Source organism: Columba livia, chromosome 17 (assembly GCF_036013475.1).
Source record: "Columba livia isolate bColLiv1 breed racing homer chromosome 17, bColLiv1.pat.W.v2, whole genome shotgun sequence".
NCBI classification, from domain to species: domain Eukaryota; kingdom Metazoa; phylum Chordata; class Aves; order Columbiformes; family Columbidae; genus Columba; species Columba livia.
The window spans coordinates 2,615,147-2,633,077 of NC_088618.1; the positions used below are offsets into that span (position 1 = coordinate 2,615,147).

Genomic DNA, 17,931 nt, shown 5'->3' on the forward strand with positions numbered 1-17,931 from the left:
GACTGTGCTCAAAAGGGAAATAAATTCCCCAGACACCAAAAGCAATCTCTCAGCATGCAGAAATACTAATGCTAGGCAGCAGTTACTAACTGATCCAAAGTCCGCTGGCAGCATGAATGTGTCTATCTACATTGCAGGAGCGCAAAGTTTGAGGACCTGCTGGTTGACAGCTGCTGTTCATGGTGACAGTGGTGGCCGAGATGACCCACAGCAGCAGCTCCTGGAGGCCCTTTGGCTGTGACAGATGTGTGTCCTTCCACAGAGCTGCACGGGGGCCGGGAGGTGCTGCCCGAGCATCTCCAGCTCCTCTCCACGGCGCACGGGGGACAGGGTTATAAATCCTGCTGTCCTGGAGGCAATCGAGCAGCTGGCTGTGGTGGCCTCAACCAGTCCTTGTATTTAGGTAGGTCAAGGACTGAATTTGCAACTAAATCTTGTGCAATGATAGGAGAGAAAAAACACCTAGCACACACTTTTTTTTTCCTCTTAAGTCTTCGCTTACTTGCACGGAAGAGTCAGGACCCCTCTCTGAAGGATCACCAGGTCTGTTGTGAGTGGTTTCAGTGTTATAGTCCCAGCACTTTTTGTATTTACAGAAAACAGCAATGACAGATAAAAACAGTTCCCATTAAACAAACACTTGAGTACATGTATATTTCAGTAGCAACTGTGATTTTTAATATGACCGATTCATTTTCTTATGTTTGTAAAGACTCAATTACTACAATTCCTCTTGTGTTTTTCCCTCCTCTTCCTTTGTGTTTCTGACTCTGAATCAATTGAGTATTTGGCAAAAAGGCAAATCATAGAGCCAATGTATCCAAGCCCAGGGGGCTTCTTAAGCACCATTTAAACAAATATCAAAGTAACATTCCTTATCTATTGAGACTTTTTTGAGCAGGGAAGGATGCACGGATGTTCACTTGCTCTTGCCATCAATCAAGTTCAAATGTTAAGTTTCCTCCTTGAACAGCCAGGACTTAAATAAAAAGACATAATAGAAATGAACAGCAATAGGATATGTGGAGGCGGATATAATTACACAACACAACAGGACAACCATTGCCTTTGGAACAATCGGAGCTTCCTAGAACAAGAAGTTCTTGACCATTTCCCATTCCCAGGGATCGCTCTTACATCCAGGCAAGATCTCACCATGACTCACTCATTTAGCACTATGAGAACAAGAGAGCTCTTGTGACTTTTTATTGAGCCCTCTTACCTCAATGTCTACTGCACAACATTGGGCAGGGCATCCCCAAAAATGACACCTTCTGCTATCAGCTTTACTAACAGGGAAGAGAAGAGTATTATCCCCAAATGGGAATAAGCAGTAATGTTTAAAATCTAGCTAACTATATGATTTCTTACTTTGAAATAAGCTCTGCTGATGTAGGAAATTATCATTTGATTCATATCAAAAGGGTAAGCAATTAGACCCCTTTCAACAATATTCCTTGCAGCACATAGCACATTCCCATCTGCAGGATTAAAAAGCATTGCATAAAGCATGATCTTGATTTTTCAAGTTCCTGCACATGTTTAACTTTGGTCACAGCACATACAGTTTAGTGCATTAATGGTCTTTTTGCAGAACTGGGGCTACAGCTTTGATCCTGCCAACACTTCTGTCCACGCACAGCATTTTTAATGTCCTCACTGCCAATGTAATGCTCTATCAGACTAAACTGCGCTCGATTTTAGTGCAAGGTGGTACGGAGTCATTCCCTCATGGGAAATGCCTGTAACAGTTAACACAGATGAACCTAAGAGGGCTGTTAATAATATTTAATGCAGTTTCACCTCAGTCACTCTAAAAGCATATAGAATATAACACAGAACATGCAATCACCTTCTTATAGATAAAATTTTTATATATATATATATATATATATATATATATATATATATATATTTTTACTCGGAACAGAAAAAATTGCTGCATTTATCAGATAACTGTGATATGGAGCAGGGAGAATGTTAGAAAACTCTTGCATAAGGAAACTTTGAGAAACCACAATCCCAAGGGAACTGGGCAGCAGAAGCTCGTGGAGCAGACTGGAGCGACCAGAGCTTCACACAGCTTTTCATGAGACATCTGGGTGTAACAGAGGTAAGAACACAGGAGAAGAACCGCTACCCCCATCGTTACTGTTCAGAAAAAAGTTAAGAGGGATTTTGTACAACTGCCAAAAGTTCATGAGATCAATTCAACTTCAAAATGGAGCTGTTAAAGAGCAAAACCAAAGTTAGTCTGCTATTAGATCCCATTTCCCTTAAGCACTCATCAACATACCGTCAGGGACTGTTCCCACCCTGAAGTATTTGAAATCTAATTAAACATGGGTAGGAGTAAAAACAGAGTTGAAGCAGCTGACATAAAATTATGCATATTGGAAGGCAAAACTAGTTATATACAAAGGCGCTAGACTTTTGGTTTATTGCTCTCCATCCACTACAATCATGACATATTTGCACAGCTATGGCATCCATTACGTGTACACAATGAATAAAAAGAACATGTCACAGTGAGTTTAATGTCTATGTTTGCTTTGAGAAAGAAATAAAAACAGCTGTTACCATAGCAATGGGCAAAGCACCCATCACCTGAGATGCTATGAAAATTAAAGAATACAAACTATAGATGACAGCACAGCCACACTTTAGTAACACGAGAGATGAGACATAATAATTTCCAAGCAACTATGCAGGACTTCTTTAAAGATCTTTCAGAAAATATTACAATAAACCAGCTGTCACTGTCTACAGCCAGCTGATAAAATCTTTACTCAGCTATATCAATATTTCTGCCCAGTGCTAATTACAATAGCATTATCTCAGACAGATAAGAGAAAAATCCTTAAGCAGTACTCTGGGATCTTAAAAAATTGAGATTACACATCATGTTCATAGATTTCTGCCCAGGCTAGACTGCTGCCTGCAATATCCTTTCTAGGTCTTTGAACTGCTTGATTTAAGATACTAACACTTCACCACAGAAGTCACTGGGGAATTGCTTTGAAGCTCAATGTCAAGTAACTCAGACCCTAAGGGACCTTGGCCACGAGGTCGCTGTCACTGCCCTTCAGAGACCAGTGTGCATTGAGCTCATTAGCTCTGGACTCACCACTTCCACGTGGCATCACAAGCACAGCGGTTCCCACCAGAAACTCAAAGCCCAGGGTCAAGGATCCAAGTCATCTCCGTGAATGTTGCCACAACGTCACCTGCAAGGCTGTGTGACCCTCCTGACACTACAGCCGACTCCAACACCCCCCACTCCGCTCCTGGATGTGCCGTGAGCCCCTCTGCTCTGTCCTCTTCACACTGAGCAGACAAATGAATTACAACTTTAACAACATCCTCTCATCATCTACTGTCTCTGAAAACAATATTAGAATACATCTAAGTGTACACTGCCCACTATTGTTATCATAAAATGACAGAAATTAAGCACATACCGAAAAAAGGTTTGGTCATGCCATTCTACTGGAAAACTGTCATCAGGCTGCTACAGAAGAGAGAGCAGAAGCTGGTGTTAACGTGGCCTCTCACAAATGTCTCAAATCCAGAGGGATAAAAAGCAGCCTGAAGCCTGTGAATATTCTCATTACTTTCAACAGGACTAAATTTGGGTATGTTCCTAATTGAAAGGCTCTTTTCCCCCTCCATAGGACAAGCTCTCCATACCATCAGGGCTTTTTCTAAGCTACACGTAACAGAGCAGAAAAATTTTTGTGTTGCTACTGGTGGTATTACAAAAACCCACTGAGATGAGGCACATCAAGTGACTTAGCGACTCCAGCAGTTAGCATCACAGCACCTCATTTATTAAAAGCTATAGCAAAGCTCAGCATCCTGAGTAAGCAGCCATGCAATCCACAGGAAAGTTCGGTTTCCTCAAAACAGGACCCAAAAATGTCCAATATGCCAAATAAAGAACCCGCTTAGGCTGGTCAGCAACAACATTAGTGCCCTACTGATCACCTGTAGGGCTGAACTGCCTTCCCAGCACCCACGGGCAAGCAAAAGATTAAGCATGACTTGACAGTCTAGTACGTCAGGAACCTGCAAAACCAAGCGGTGAGTCACAATCTACAACTATTTGTGTGTTCTGCTCAACTACTAATCGGGGAGGTTGAAGAATCACGCTCTAGACTTCAGTGTGTCAGTACCACATATTCCCTTTAATGAGTCTGTCTCTTATACACAAAGAACTCAGTCTCATAGCACTTTGGAAATCAGGGCTCATATCTTAGAGCCAGAGCTTGTAAGACAAAGCAAATATCTTTAAGCAGCCCGACAGCTGATAACACAGAGGGCTATGTCTGAAATGCTTCCCCCTGTTTTTCTTCTTTCCTAAGATACGTGCTATCGCTCAAATCTTCTTTAGTCTTGCTGATCTAAACAGCAACATGAAAACCTGAAATGATGATGTTGGAGATGATTAGACTCTTACTGCAAATTAACCCCCTGGCAACTTTGCTAATAGAGACATTTTGTAACACACCAGGAACCACGCAACGCACAAAAGATGGTGAATTTCTTTTTCAACACAGTCTCATCTAAACTATGAATTAATCAGCTTTGCTGTGCATTAAAAGTCTACAGAAAAGCAATTTTCAATACTACACAAACCAGCGCACATCTCTCAAGAGACAGCACACACAGGGCAGGGCGGGATTTCAGGGAAGTACAAAGCACCCCAATGGGGTCCCAAAGGAAACCTTGACAAAAATCAGAGTCAAACGCTTTCTATTTAACAGACAAGCTCGTCATTCTGTAGAAATTAACTCTTAAGGGCAGAGCAGCACTTCCCACCATCCCCACAACTTCTGTTGAAGTTTTAACTGCAAAGTGCCATAAGAACATACAAAGAATTTTAAGTTCTTTGTGCGTGTGCTGTCAGTGGTGCAGAGCGGTGGTCTGCCGAAACAAACTTCAGATAACCTGACAGTTTCTGCCTTAAATAATGAGCCCCACAAGCACCGGTAAAACAATACGGATAAAACCAACAGGTTTTACAGTTCTACTAGGTCAGGTAGCTACTCTTGGACTACTCCCCATACTTCCACCGCGTCCCAAATCCACCCCTGCAAGCCCTGGGCTATGATTTGCTGATGTCCCTCCCCATATCGTTCCACCAAGTCACTGATGCTTTTATAGCTTTAACAGATGCAGCAGGTTTTAAATAGTCATACAGTTTCTCAGGGATACTCATTTCCATTCAGACCTACAGGCGCACACGCTTTCTTGCTTACAGGGGCCTTGGAACCCACCAGCTTGTCAGATAATCACACTGAGAGTTCCCGGGAGAGTCCCTAATGCATCAGATCACAGCCTTTTTCAGACAGCCCGAAAAACCTTCTCTTGGTTCAACTAGAAATACAATCCCAGTAGAATGAAATTTTCCTCCCTACTGCTGGTTTGGGAGGACTGAGGTTTTCATGGTATGATCTTTTAATGAGCGACCATTGTTTCTAATTAGGCAAGTAACCAAGGATTTAATTAACTGTTGTAACCTGAGTCACACAAGTGGCTAATAGTCTAAACAGAAATTAAATGAAGGTGCCTTATCTCATCTTTAACCAGCCTTGCACACGCACAGGCTTTTGCAAAGGTCGGGCAGGGCGGAATCCAGCAGGAGACACGATGCTCCTCAGAGCAGCATCTCAACACACAAGGAGAAGAGCCAGAGACAACAGTGAGCATTTAGCAACACGTGCTGCAGCGTATCCGGAAAAGCAGCCAAGAGTGACTCCACTGGTTTGCCAAGACTAAAGGGGATGGGAAGGGAAACTGCTTGCAAGAGGGGATTTCAACAAGATGCCTCAATGTAAAGTTTCCAAAACTCAGATATGCACATGCACTTGCCAAAAAGTTAACCAAAACCTTCAGCTCCAGCACTCGAAGCAGCATTGATAGCAATTCTCTGGCTGACTGCTGATGCAATAGTTTTGTTCTCTTCCATTTATGGTCTCCCCCTACAGCTGCCCCCCCATCAATTCTTTCTACTTTCCCAAGCAACATACTGGGGACCATTCTCAAACATACAAGCCTGAAGCACACAAGTCCAGATGTGGTTTCCCAGCCATGGCTGTTCTGTAGTGCTGCTCTGTGTGCAACTTCCTCCAGGTTTTTAGCTGCTCTCAGTACCACCTAACACAGCACTGCTGTCAATACTCATTAGGAACTAACATATAAAGCTGCCTCAGCTGATGGGTTTAATAGCTTTCCTCACTGCATTTATCCTTTATCCTTCCCCCAGTCTGTAGATTTATTATCACTACTAATTATCCATTGTCTTGGGTTGATTTGTTTGCTGGACAAAGGTAATTCAGTAACACTGTTTACAGCCTACATCCCCTTCAGGTGCGGTGAGCTGAACTGCAAAATCTGTAATAAGGAGCCCGAGGGGAAAAATAGTACCACTGTTTTTCACCTCTTTTCTCTAATCAGGACAGATAACAGCTTAATCCCCTTTTCTCTTTACTTATCCTGCTCAATACCTTCTGTAAATCAGGTTATCTGGTGGTTCAGCACCTTCTAGAGGGAGTTAGAGATTAGCTGCTGCCCAGCAGAGTAACAGAAAACACTCAGTACTCCCACACCTTTTGCTTTGGCCTTGTGCTGTACAGTGCTCTGCCAGATCAAACGCAGCACGTCCCACCATGAAAAACAGATGGAAGGATCCTTTAATGGTGCAGTATCTGGAAAAGTATTTAGAGGTACTGCACAAACACAGCAATGCACACAGGCCAACCTTTCCAAAGCTGCTCACCAGATCCCCAGTACTACAAACAGACATCAAGTAGCCAGCTTCCTATTGACCTTCAAATATCTCAGCATACACACACACCTTCAGGTTCCTTTCTGAAAGTTAAGCTCATCAGAAAAGCTTGGTTTCAGTATGGTTATGATTTTGCCCATATTTGTAGCCTGCTGGCTGGGAGGGCAGCTCCTAAAAGCATTCAAGAACAGGGTCTTGCCCTAAGGATTGTTAGAATAGAAGAGCTTGTGTACATACCAATTGGTGAGGCAACAATCATGGGAGCTCTGCTGAAGCCAGTAGTGTTAATTTACAACAGCTCTGGGAAGTGCACAGAAGACCTAAATGATCTCTATTTCTTCAGCTCTTATCAAGATTTTCCCATCCATATTACTGTTGATAATATATGGCAAACCTGAAACTCCTTCCATCAAAGGAAGTCAAAGTCTTTTCGGAACAGAACTGAAACGGGCTTCGCACTCCTGACAGTGACCAACTGTTGCTGTTGCTGACCAACTGTTCACATTTTCTATGTTGCACGTATAAAGTGCCTATAAAGACTTACCAGAGGGGACTCAGCAGGACAGGAACAGGGCTGCGAACTGAACCTGTCTCCTATAACCTACCAGCATTGTTTGAACCACTTTCATAACAGCCCTGTGCTGACCAGGTGCAAGAAAGGAAGGTCTGCGTTTATTCAGACATTGCTCCTACTGCATAAATGTACAACCGTGCTTAGTTCACCTCAATCCCTGTCTTAATAGTCTCTTTGACTTCACTGATGTTCCAGGGCTGATAAATTTATAGATACAGTAACAGGATTGTGAATTAAGACACACGAACACAGTTTCAATTGCAATGATTTGTGGATATGAGGTCATTTAACCAGTCCATTTTCCTTTTCCCAGAGAAGATTTGTAGCTGTTATTCCCCCCCCCCCGCCCAAAGCAATGATCACATGCTGTTTGCTTCAGCACTGGATGCTGCAATACCTCAATGAATAATATACAAGAAGCAGAAAATAAACAAACCCACTATGCCTGGGGATAATGTGTGATGTGTTCTTCTGTAGGATGATTAAATGTGAATACATGTCATAGGATGTTGGGATTGTTCTGCCAGGAACCCATGAGTCCGAGGGCATACAGTCCTCTATCTGACCAGGCAAATGGCCACAGAAAAGGCTAAAGGAGCCCCCAGGCAGATCCAGCATATGCTCCCTGGCTGCTGCATTGGTTTGGTTTGGCTTTTTTTTCCCTGTAAGACACAAGCACTTCATAGATTCCAGGGTCAAATTCCTTGCTCTGTCACACCTAGGGAAGTTCCACTGGAGACCACAGCTTGACTTGGCTTTGCCAGCCCTTCCGCAGTACCGCACCAGTAAAGCCACAGGAGAAACCTTCTCGGTGGACAGAGTGGGCCACCCAGTTCATGGCTCGAGGGGCAGCAGCACCAGACTCTCACTAGTGGGTCTCCGCTGTCCCTTCCCATTGCAGCACCAGAAATTCAAACCACCTCCTCCTCTTTCACATGGCATGAGCATCCTGTACACCTTCAGCAATGCTTCCACCTGATGCCTTAACTGCACAGATCAGCATCTTTGGTAGACAAAGAGGATAATATGCCTGACAAGACAGTTTTCAAAACCAAGACTGCTTTGGAATATCTCGCATCAATTTTCTTGCCTTTTGTTGCGGAGAAGAAGCACAAACAGTGCTGATTTTTAGAATGTGAGTCAGCCCTATAAAACATCAAGACAACAACTACTGCCCATCCACACTGGAAGCACACAAAAACCATTTAACAAAATCTTGTTCTCTTCAGCCTCTTGTGTTCTTGTGTCTGGTTCAAAGTAATTTTAAGCAAAAAAAAATGCAAATCCTCTTTGCACCAAAAGGGTATTTCAGCAAGAAAACATGGTCTGAACTCTGTATTTGTGATAACACAGAATTACCAAAACAAACAAGTGTCAGACTATTTACTTCAAATACTTCAGTCACCTGTTCTCAAAACCAAAGCAAATCAATTTTGTCCATAAGAGCAACTACTGATGTGCCACAGTACAATCTCTACTATTGCACCTCTCAGCATGCAAATGATATCCTTGCCTAGGCAGGCAGATTAATTCCTAAGCAAAGAAATACCTCGCCAGATTTCAACCGTCTTGTTTATCTTCAACTCGCTTCTCAGCAAAATAAAGACTGGGACCCGGACCTTCAAATGGTGATCCCCTCTACTGCTTTTGGATTTTTTCTTTCACCACAGCGATGCTTGTTATGTGGAAAAGCATTCTGTTGCTGCTGCTTTGTGAAAAAGGATTTTCAGTAAAAGATAAGCAACAGCATCAGAAAAGACTTCTCTAATCAAGCTTTCACTCAGTAAACAGGTGTCTGGCAGATTATCTCACCAAGTTAACCAAAGCTGCAGACATCTGAACCATTCCAGGATGACTAAAATCCCCCTTTTTAAAATATAAAAGCCTTTTATCTGTCAAGCGACACTTCCTGTTCTAAAGGTTATTCTCCTCGGTAGTTGTCAACTATGTATTAATCTAATTCATATAAGCCTTAGAAATAAATACTTTCATGTGCGGAATCTTTTGGGAAACTCTTGATTCCCTGAGGCTTTAAAGAGCAATTGTTGCTTATCACCGTGGAAATTTCCCTTGAATTTAAAGCCTGGTAACAAGAAAAAAAAAAGATACATCAAATATTTTGGTGATTAAGAAGTTCCCCAGTCTTTGTCACCCTCAAAGGATTTTCATCTGATCAGTAGGGAAACTGCTAAAGAAGAAAATAAAAGGAAAGTGCTGTGACCCAGTAAGGCAGTTCTTGTGTTCCCAGGTCCTGTATTCATCGCTCCTGTCCAAAACTTCTAATAGCTACGTCAAACACATTAGACTTTATTTTACAGGGTATACATGTTGGTACTTAAATACAAGTAGATAGTTAAACCCCTCCCTAAAGAGCGCTCATCACAAAACTGCTCTGTGTGGGAGAAGCAAAGCACTGCCAGAGCACTTAGGAAAAGCAGGTAATTGAAATTGTGCTCCATTTAAACTCCATGCCTGTGCAATAAAAACCTGAGTTTAAGAGCCCTGTAAAGCAGAGAACTTTTCTGGTGCCTTACTGTCTGTCACTGTGCAGAAATAGGTTCACTACAGCAGCAAATTGCTGTGTTTTGTACATTGTTGTACAATGTAGGCATGTCATAAATGGCATGGTACACATGTTAAAAGCCTTCTAACGATGGAGGCTTTCAATCCTCCTGACAGCATTCAGGGGAGAAAATAAAGTATTTGAGCAACTAGGAGCAACCTTCAGTGTAGATTAATTTCAAATTGGGTGAGATTCATCCTATGTCCCCAACATCCCTGTGTGCTACCACATTAGAAACGTGCAAACCCAACCTGCCATACCTGAGGATGAACTGATCCACTGTGGAATTGTTGGCAATTGTCACATAAACATTCACAACCTCTCCTTGTTTGACAGGCTTTGAGGGCAACCAGACAACAACATTAGTATCCAGCCGTAGCTCCGTTAGCTGGGAAGTCTCCTGGCCTCGGTAGAGGCTGACGGATCCAATCCTCTGCAAGTGGGACATGGTTTCATCCATGCCATCTTTTCCCGGCCGGATAGCATTTCCTTTCCTTATATCCTCAGCGGTACACTCTCCCTTCTCATCTCCCGGTTGAATAGTATAGTAAAGCTCCACAGGGCTCCCTTCAAACTGATCTGGTGGCTTCTTACGGCCCGTGACAACCGTGGGGGGGTTAAACCAGCTTGGCAGGAGCTCCAGCTCCGCCACACACAAGCCCAGATCCCCCTGGAGGCGGCAGCTGCCTCTGACTTCCCGCGTCTCTCGGAAAGCGAACACGCGCAGGCAGGGCAGCCGTTCTGTGCTGCTGTAGTCATCCCAGTCCCTGCCCACGATGTAGAACAGCACCTGGACTTTGGGCTTGCTCGGGTAAATTCTGTCGTTCATTATGTAAGCCTGAAGTTTCCAGTTATAAGTGAACTTGTTGGCAGATCCGAAAAAGTTAGAAGTTAACATGAGGTCCTGGGGAACAACTTGTTCAACAGAAAAAGGTCCATAGCTGGCATTTAACACTGGTGGTCTCTTGGCTTTATATGGGAAGAATGATTCCACCCTGGACTGCAAACTGGAATTTCGCATAAAGTCCTGGTTGGCTTCTTTGAGAAAGAAAGATGTCTCGGCATTGAAGATCCGATAGCTCACAGGTAGGTATGTTGGTGATGAAGAAAATCTCTGATTATTGTCCAAGACCCCTCGAGACTCTGTCACTAATAAAAGAAAAGGTGGTGTAAGTTAGATCAAATGTTTATGGGTTCAAAGGGACATTTACTACAACTTTAGTGGAGATACTTGGTAAGGTAGGAAAGAGCATTACTTCATGCAAAAAATATTTACAATGTAGCTACGTGTTTAGATATAGCTAATTCTTTTTTTGCATTACATTCACAAACGAAAAATAAAGCAGGCTTTAGTGCTACCTCGCATTTATCTGCAATAAACATTTTGTCACACATGCATACTGGTGACACACAAAGGGCTGTGAGCAGCATGATCACTTATTCATCCTCCCAGAGGGAGTAAGAAGAGGAGGGTTCACATAGCAGTGGACATTCTTGTTCCAATAGCCATTTCACACAGCTGAACTGAACTGCACTGCAGCAGCACTTCACTCACGCCCAGCAAACACATAAAGTACCCAGTGAATAGTCTGACTTATCACCTGGTTGAGAAATAAATAGGTTACTTGTCATTCCTATGCAATGTCTTGCCTCCCTAACAAAACTTCTGCTGAAGTTCACACACACCAGCTCTCTTAGGGACTGGCCACAAATCCAAGTCAAAGCCTTGCAAAAGCAGTTCTGTAAGTAAACAGGGTGTCTTTCAAAGCACCCGTGTGCTCACCTTCCCCACTCTTTTCCGGGTCACACCACCCCCTTCTGAACTTTCTGCCCACTTGGAAACTCCCCTCCTGTCTTTCCATCCTCATGTTCAGTGACCGCACACGTTTGGTGTTCGGTTCCTGAGCTCGGTCTGCTGACCCCAGGCCCCACGGCCGGCTGATCACCAGCCCCACAGGAACACTGGCCAGGACATCAAAGAGTTTCTGTTCCACAGCCAAAAGGCAGAAACTGCTTTTCTAAGAACTGACACACACACCATTTCACTCTCTTCCTCTGTCAAGAAACCTGCACTCATATTACTGTTTCCAGCACGACGGTCTACACCTCTATAATTCCATACCAACAGTACCCCAGCTTTCTAAGCTATTTAAACACAGATGCACATCAGAGGCTAGAAATATTTCAACAAGCGCACAAGAGAAACTACCAGATATCGGCCAATTTTAAGCTTCAGCTGAAATCAGATTTTTTCTGACATAGATATTGTTTGCCTGTTGTAAAGATTAACAGCATATATCGTTAAAAGGCAAAAACTATTACATAATTAGGGTAGATAGAGAACAGTTAAAATACATGTGGATTACATAATACTACTCATGTCTCTTTCTAACTCATACCAAAGAGATTAACTATAGGTACAGAAGGTAAATGAATGACAATGCACCCAGTGCTAGACTGCCTTTAATATTTTAAAATAGCCCTTGCCCTCGGACATACGTTAGTTCCAATGGCCTTGGTGAACCCCAGAGTCAGGATTTAAGGTTCTGTGTAAGTTCAGCTCTTCAAAGAACAGCAACCATAAGGGCAATGCATAATGTACAGATTCATCCGAAACTCAGGAACACCTGAAGGTCTCTAAAAAGCCCTACAGAGAGAGAATCTTTTACCAGCCTTCTCACAAAGGTCTGCAGAGCTCGAGGATTCACTGCCCTTCTAGCACGGCTGGCTGCTAGCACGCTAATTATGCGGTCAAAATTAACTAAATGTTTCCAAGTAATAAATAATCAATATGTGGCATTACACCAAATCACTCCGGCTGACAGACAACTTCACTACAATCGTGTTGGGTGTACACATAGTGACTGTGCTGGGAGAATGAATTGATTTGGAAAGCAGGTGTTGGGCAATTAACAAAACACAAAAAATTAAATGGGGGGGGGGGGGGGGGGGGACAAAGCTGTCAAAGGACACAGTAGCCATAAATTTGAAACACAAAATTAACATGTGCTGACTCATGTTTAATTTATGCATCACCACCGGATGGTAGAACCAGTTCTCATAAATGAGCAAACTGCCATGACTGGACAATAAAACCCAACCAACCAAATCAATAAAAACACCCAATAAAAGGCAAAAAGAGACAAAGAAAAAGGTAAGAGACCTGACAATGAAAACACCAGCACAAGACCTTTTCTGTCAAGTAGATTAATCTTTAAAATATAACATCAGTTGAGCACCCTGTTACAATCCCATAAGTCTCCAGCCCTTGGCATACATGTTAATCCTGCTGGAAGGGAATCCACAAAGGCCACCTCTCCTGCACTGATGGATTTCCCCTTAGCTGAACCAAAATATCAGCCTGTTAAGGTTACATCCACTTGGGACCATGGACCTTTCAAGAAAACAGCAAAGCCCACATTTCTTGTGGCCCAGCAGCAGAATAGGAACTTGGTTACTGAAACAGTAGCAGTTCGGTCTCAGTTTCCTCTGTAAATCCCTTCACCTGCCCTGGATGAGCCTGCTGAGATTTGGTCACCTCCCTGCAGCCCTTTGCAAAGAGCAACCATTGCCGTGAGAGATGCCACCATTATTTTAAATACACCTGGTTTGCTACACAAGAAGTCAGCTTCTTACTGGTCAGTTTGGTTATTGAATTTGACTTGACAAATGATTAGAATTCCTTTATTAGACATCCTCTTGTCTCAGGCCAAGAGCTTTGTAATATTACAGGGCAACAAGCTTTAATTGAAGCAAGCATACAAGCACTTCCTTGAACATAAGCATTAATTGACTTAAGCACACAGGTATATTTTGCTGAAGTGTTTCTATCATTACAGATACTCTAGATTGGGCACCATTGCTACTGAAGGAATACCTTTGGCTTCAACCGATCTGCAAACAACAGAAATAAACTCAGTGAGCTGCAGAGACAAGTGAACCCCTCTGATTTCAAAGAGCTGTTGATCAGGGTCTGTGCTTGAAACTTAACAGCTGTTTTGCTGCAACTCCTGGGATTTTTGCCGTAGCACATTATCCTCAGACTGACCGTGGTTCCATTTTTGGGGGCACTCTGCTACCTACAAGTAGGCAGCAAGTGCTTCACCCTCCTACATTAGCAAACGAGTTATGGCTTGTCCAGAGATGGAGTCCAGCATGGAAAAGATTAAGAACCATCAAGCAAAGCTAGTATTAGTCAAGAACAAAAGTTAAGGCTTACAAGTCATTATTCCTCCTTTCTAACAGCCTGGTGACTTTTTAATCCTTCTTCTGGCATCATACGCTTCTGCAGCACTTCATCTGAACCCAAACAGGCATCTGGTAAGCACATCACTGGCTCCAGTGTGACAGGCCAGCTCAAATTCCTATAATCTAGCAAGTTCATTTTTGGAGCTGGATATGAAACATTGAACTCTGATCTGTATTATTATTTCTTGGATTCTAGTGTAGGAGGAATTTTCTTTGGGGGGATGTCACATGGAGCTGGAGCCCTGGGTGCTGTATTGACCGGAACAGTCATAAAACCTTAGTATTTTTAAGCCATTCTTTTATGAGGTTGGTTTGAAACAACTTTCTTTTGGATGAGGAATTAAGGGTTTAGATGTAGGTGAGAGATTACCCGCCAATGGCCACATATCTTCACTGCCTGATGTCTGATGAGCCACTGAGCCTTCAAGGAACCTGTGTGCCTGTCCCCTTGGTTTTAGTATTTATCTATTAGAAACCAGGATTAGACCTCTGCATTATAAGGCATTATCCAACATCTGTCAGGTTGTTCCATTTTCCTCAGGATTACTGACACAATAGGCACATATGTATAAAGCACAAACTGTTGTTTTGTGATGTACAGCCTTATCATACACCGAAAATAGAATCTTTCAAGTTTAATTTGGAAACACAATGAAAGCTTTCAGAAAACTGCACATTAAAAATGCATTTCCCATCATTTAATGACAGCCTACGAGCTCCAGTTTTTGATGGTCACAGTTCTATACATCCCACCCTTTGACAGAAGAAACTCCAAAATACCCTTTTATTGCAAACCCATCTTCTCTATCACCCTCAATTCACATAACCGAGACATGTTTTTCAAAGACCGACTGACATTCAGGACTGAAATCTATAAACTGTGTTCTCAGACTGGCTGATGACCTTAAAAGTCTGTAACACAACAGTGTATATGCAAAGGTCAGCGAAGGTTTCCGAAATCACTTCCACTTGCAGTGCTGACATTACCAAATGTCTGTACTGCCAAGGCCAGCTGACATACTTAAGCTCGTGTACTGTTTAGAATCAAAGATAAATATCTGGAACTCGAGTTTCCATTAATGAAAGCTTTTGTTAAGAGATAAGGTTTGGAAAACCTTCTATAGACACCATTCAAGTAATCAGGCTTTCTTCCCCTTGCCGGATGCTGCAAATGTCAGTGTCCTGTGAGCAACATACAGTAGGTAAAATGTCATATGATGGCCTTTCATTCCAATGCTGTTTGCCCCATTGTCCTAAACTCCATGGATTCTGCATTCACTCATTGTGTCAGCACTAGAAGTCCAAAGCAAATAACACTTAAGCTGATTTTGTCTGATAGCTGTGGAGAAGAGGAGGATTTAGAACACCAGAGTTTATTCCCAGCTCCATTGAAAACATATGGAGCCAGAGGAAACCTCTGAAAGCCAGTTTCTCTAGCAATGAAATGAGAGAAGTCAAAGTTTGATTGGCTTGGGCTTAAAAAGCAGATTGAGTTCATCAGACAAAAGATTCGGTAAAAACACTGCTTTTTAAACAAAAAAAAAGCAGGCAAAAATAACCCAATCTAAGTCATAAAGCAAGGAGTACATAGACTATTTGGTTAGGATTTTCTAACTTAACCAGTAACTTTTCAGAGATCTGGACTGTGGATCTCCCATTGAAGACTATGCCAAAAAGGGGTACAATTAAGGGAAAGACAGGGCTCCACAGAAGATGTCTTGAATTTAGACATACAAAACAGCCTACAAAAATCCCCATAAAATTCAAAACCTTGGCCAGAACATCACAATGATCAGCTACATGAATAACAGATTTATTATTATTTTTCTGTTTACTGAAGTGTTGTCAAAATGGGAACATGTAAGATGCAAGTTACAAACATGAAACAAATAGTTCTGGCCTTGGCAATGTATCAGTTCCTTGCCCCATGTCTTTTCCCCTGGTTTTTAACAGAGACGTGTTCCTCTGCTGGTTAAGTCTTTGTTAGATGCTGGTAGGCACTTGCTCCTCTGTTTAGACATTAAATTGCTTTGCACAAGCTCCTTGTTTAAGAGGAAATTAAGGTCCTAAAGCCTGAAAGGTACAATTTGCTCAGCACTCTCCACCGCCACAAAACTCAACAAGGACCAAGAGAACAAAGCTCAGTGTGAGTTGTGCTCAGATCCGTGCAGGATGGATCCTTTGGATATGTAGGTGTAGCAAGGACACAGCAGATGAAAATCTTTCCAACCATCTAGATAGGGAACTGAGGCAGGGAACTTAATTGGCTTTGCCAGGAGTTTTTATCAAAGCACAGAAGTCAGACATCTTTACACCCATTTGATGTCATTGCCCACAAACCAAATCCTTCCATTTCCAAACTTCATTTACACAAAGATTGATAACAAACATCTCAGAAGCCACACGATCTGTTTAGAGGTTGGGCAATTTAAAAAAAAGTGAAGAGTGAAGACTGACAATTATCATTCTTCACTCCTCCTCCATGGAGGAATTGGGAACAGTAACAGACATAATTCATGCACACTTTTAATACTTGCATGTATAAAATACTTGCATGCATGCATGCTGTGACTTACAGCATGCCAGAATATCCCACTGTCCTGGCTACAGCCCTGCTAATCATCTCAATTTCAAAAATGCAATGAGGATTTATGAGGAGGTTAATTGAGAAATGAGGCTGAGGGGGTGGGGGGCAGCCTTGCTCACTGGGGAAATGAACTCAGCATCACCTTTAACCTCCAAGTAATTCTTTGTCACAGAGCACAAAGCAGCTCATCATACCAGAACAGCAGCAGCACAGAAACCAAGGGGAAATCCATCTGGTGAAACACCTTCCTTCCCAAGGATTAATTAAAAGGGATGGTTAGAGCACTGGTGTTATTGTGGTCACAGCATCTCCAAGGGTTGTTTTTAAGGGGCTGTCGTCTAAAAGGTGACCCAGCTGTGTTACTAACAGAGCAAAGGCCAAGAGATACTGGGGTGAGCAGCTGCCCCTCCCCAAACCTCAAATTGTTGTTTCTCCCAAATACCCTCTCCTGACTCAAAAGCTTTGTGGCAGCAGCCCAGCTCTGCACAGCAGCCACTGGGTGGTCTCTGGTGAATACTGGTGCTGAAGGGTAGAAGCAGGAGGGAATAGGCTCCTTAAGCCCCAGTCCCCATGCCAGCTCAGCTCAAGCCATTCTTTAATCTCTTCTCCAGTTTACCTGCAACAGAGAAGTGAGTGGATGAAGAGATCACAGGAAGAACAAAGCACTACAGGGGTTGTGGTATCAGTACATAGTATGAGAAAGTCAAAACTACAAGAGGAAGAATGAGATCCAGAAGCAGGAATCCTCCAGAGGGACACAAGCAGTCCTGACAAAATTCAAAATCATGGTGAGGAAAAGCCAAAAAAGAATCATGAACACATGCTTTTAATGCTGTTTTTATTGTTTAAGGTAGAGAGGGTGATTTAGAAGTCCCTCTCTAAAGTCCCTTTTATTTGCTACAATTGTTTTGCTATGATCTGCTGAAAAAGGTCAAACGAAAAGACATCATCTGTACCATACCTGAGGAAAGTGTCAGGATACGACATCTGGCAAGTCCAGTTCTGGAATTAGGATGCAAAAGCCAATGAGACCAAGTTCTCCCTTTCAAGACAGTGTTTGTACCAAATGAATAAATTCAGAAACCAAAACCAAGGCATATTTAAGATGAAGATAGCTTATAAGAACCCAGATCCAGTGTACAAAGCAGAGCAACAGTCCGGCAAGTCTT

The 17,931-nt window shown here is 42.7% G+C and overlaps 1 protein-coding gene across 5 annotated transcripts in view; it reads right to left on the reverse strand.

The window, feature by feature from the left end:
* The window catches only part of LOC102091596 (transmembrane protein 132C), a 167,558-nt gene that overhangs the window by 108,467 nt on the left and 41,160 nt on the right, over positions 1-17,931 (reverse strand). For 4 of the 5 annotated variants that reach the window (XM_021286273.2, XM_065032798.1, XM_065032797.1 and 1 more), the window contains one exon: positions 10,188-11,076. The exons of the other annotated variant lie outside the window; for it this stretch is intronic. In XM_021286273.2, coding sequence (XP_021141948.1) covers positions 10,188-10,948 — 761 coding nt within the window. In that variant the 5' untranslated portion in view covers positions 10,949-11,076. The remainder of the gene's footprint in view (positions 1-10,187; positions 11,077-17,931) is intronic. 5 annotated transcript variants of the gene reach the window in all.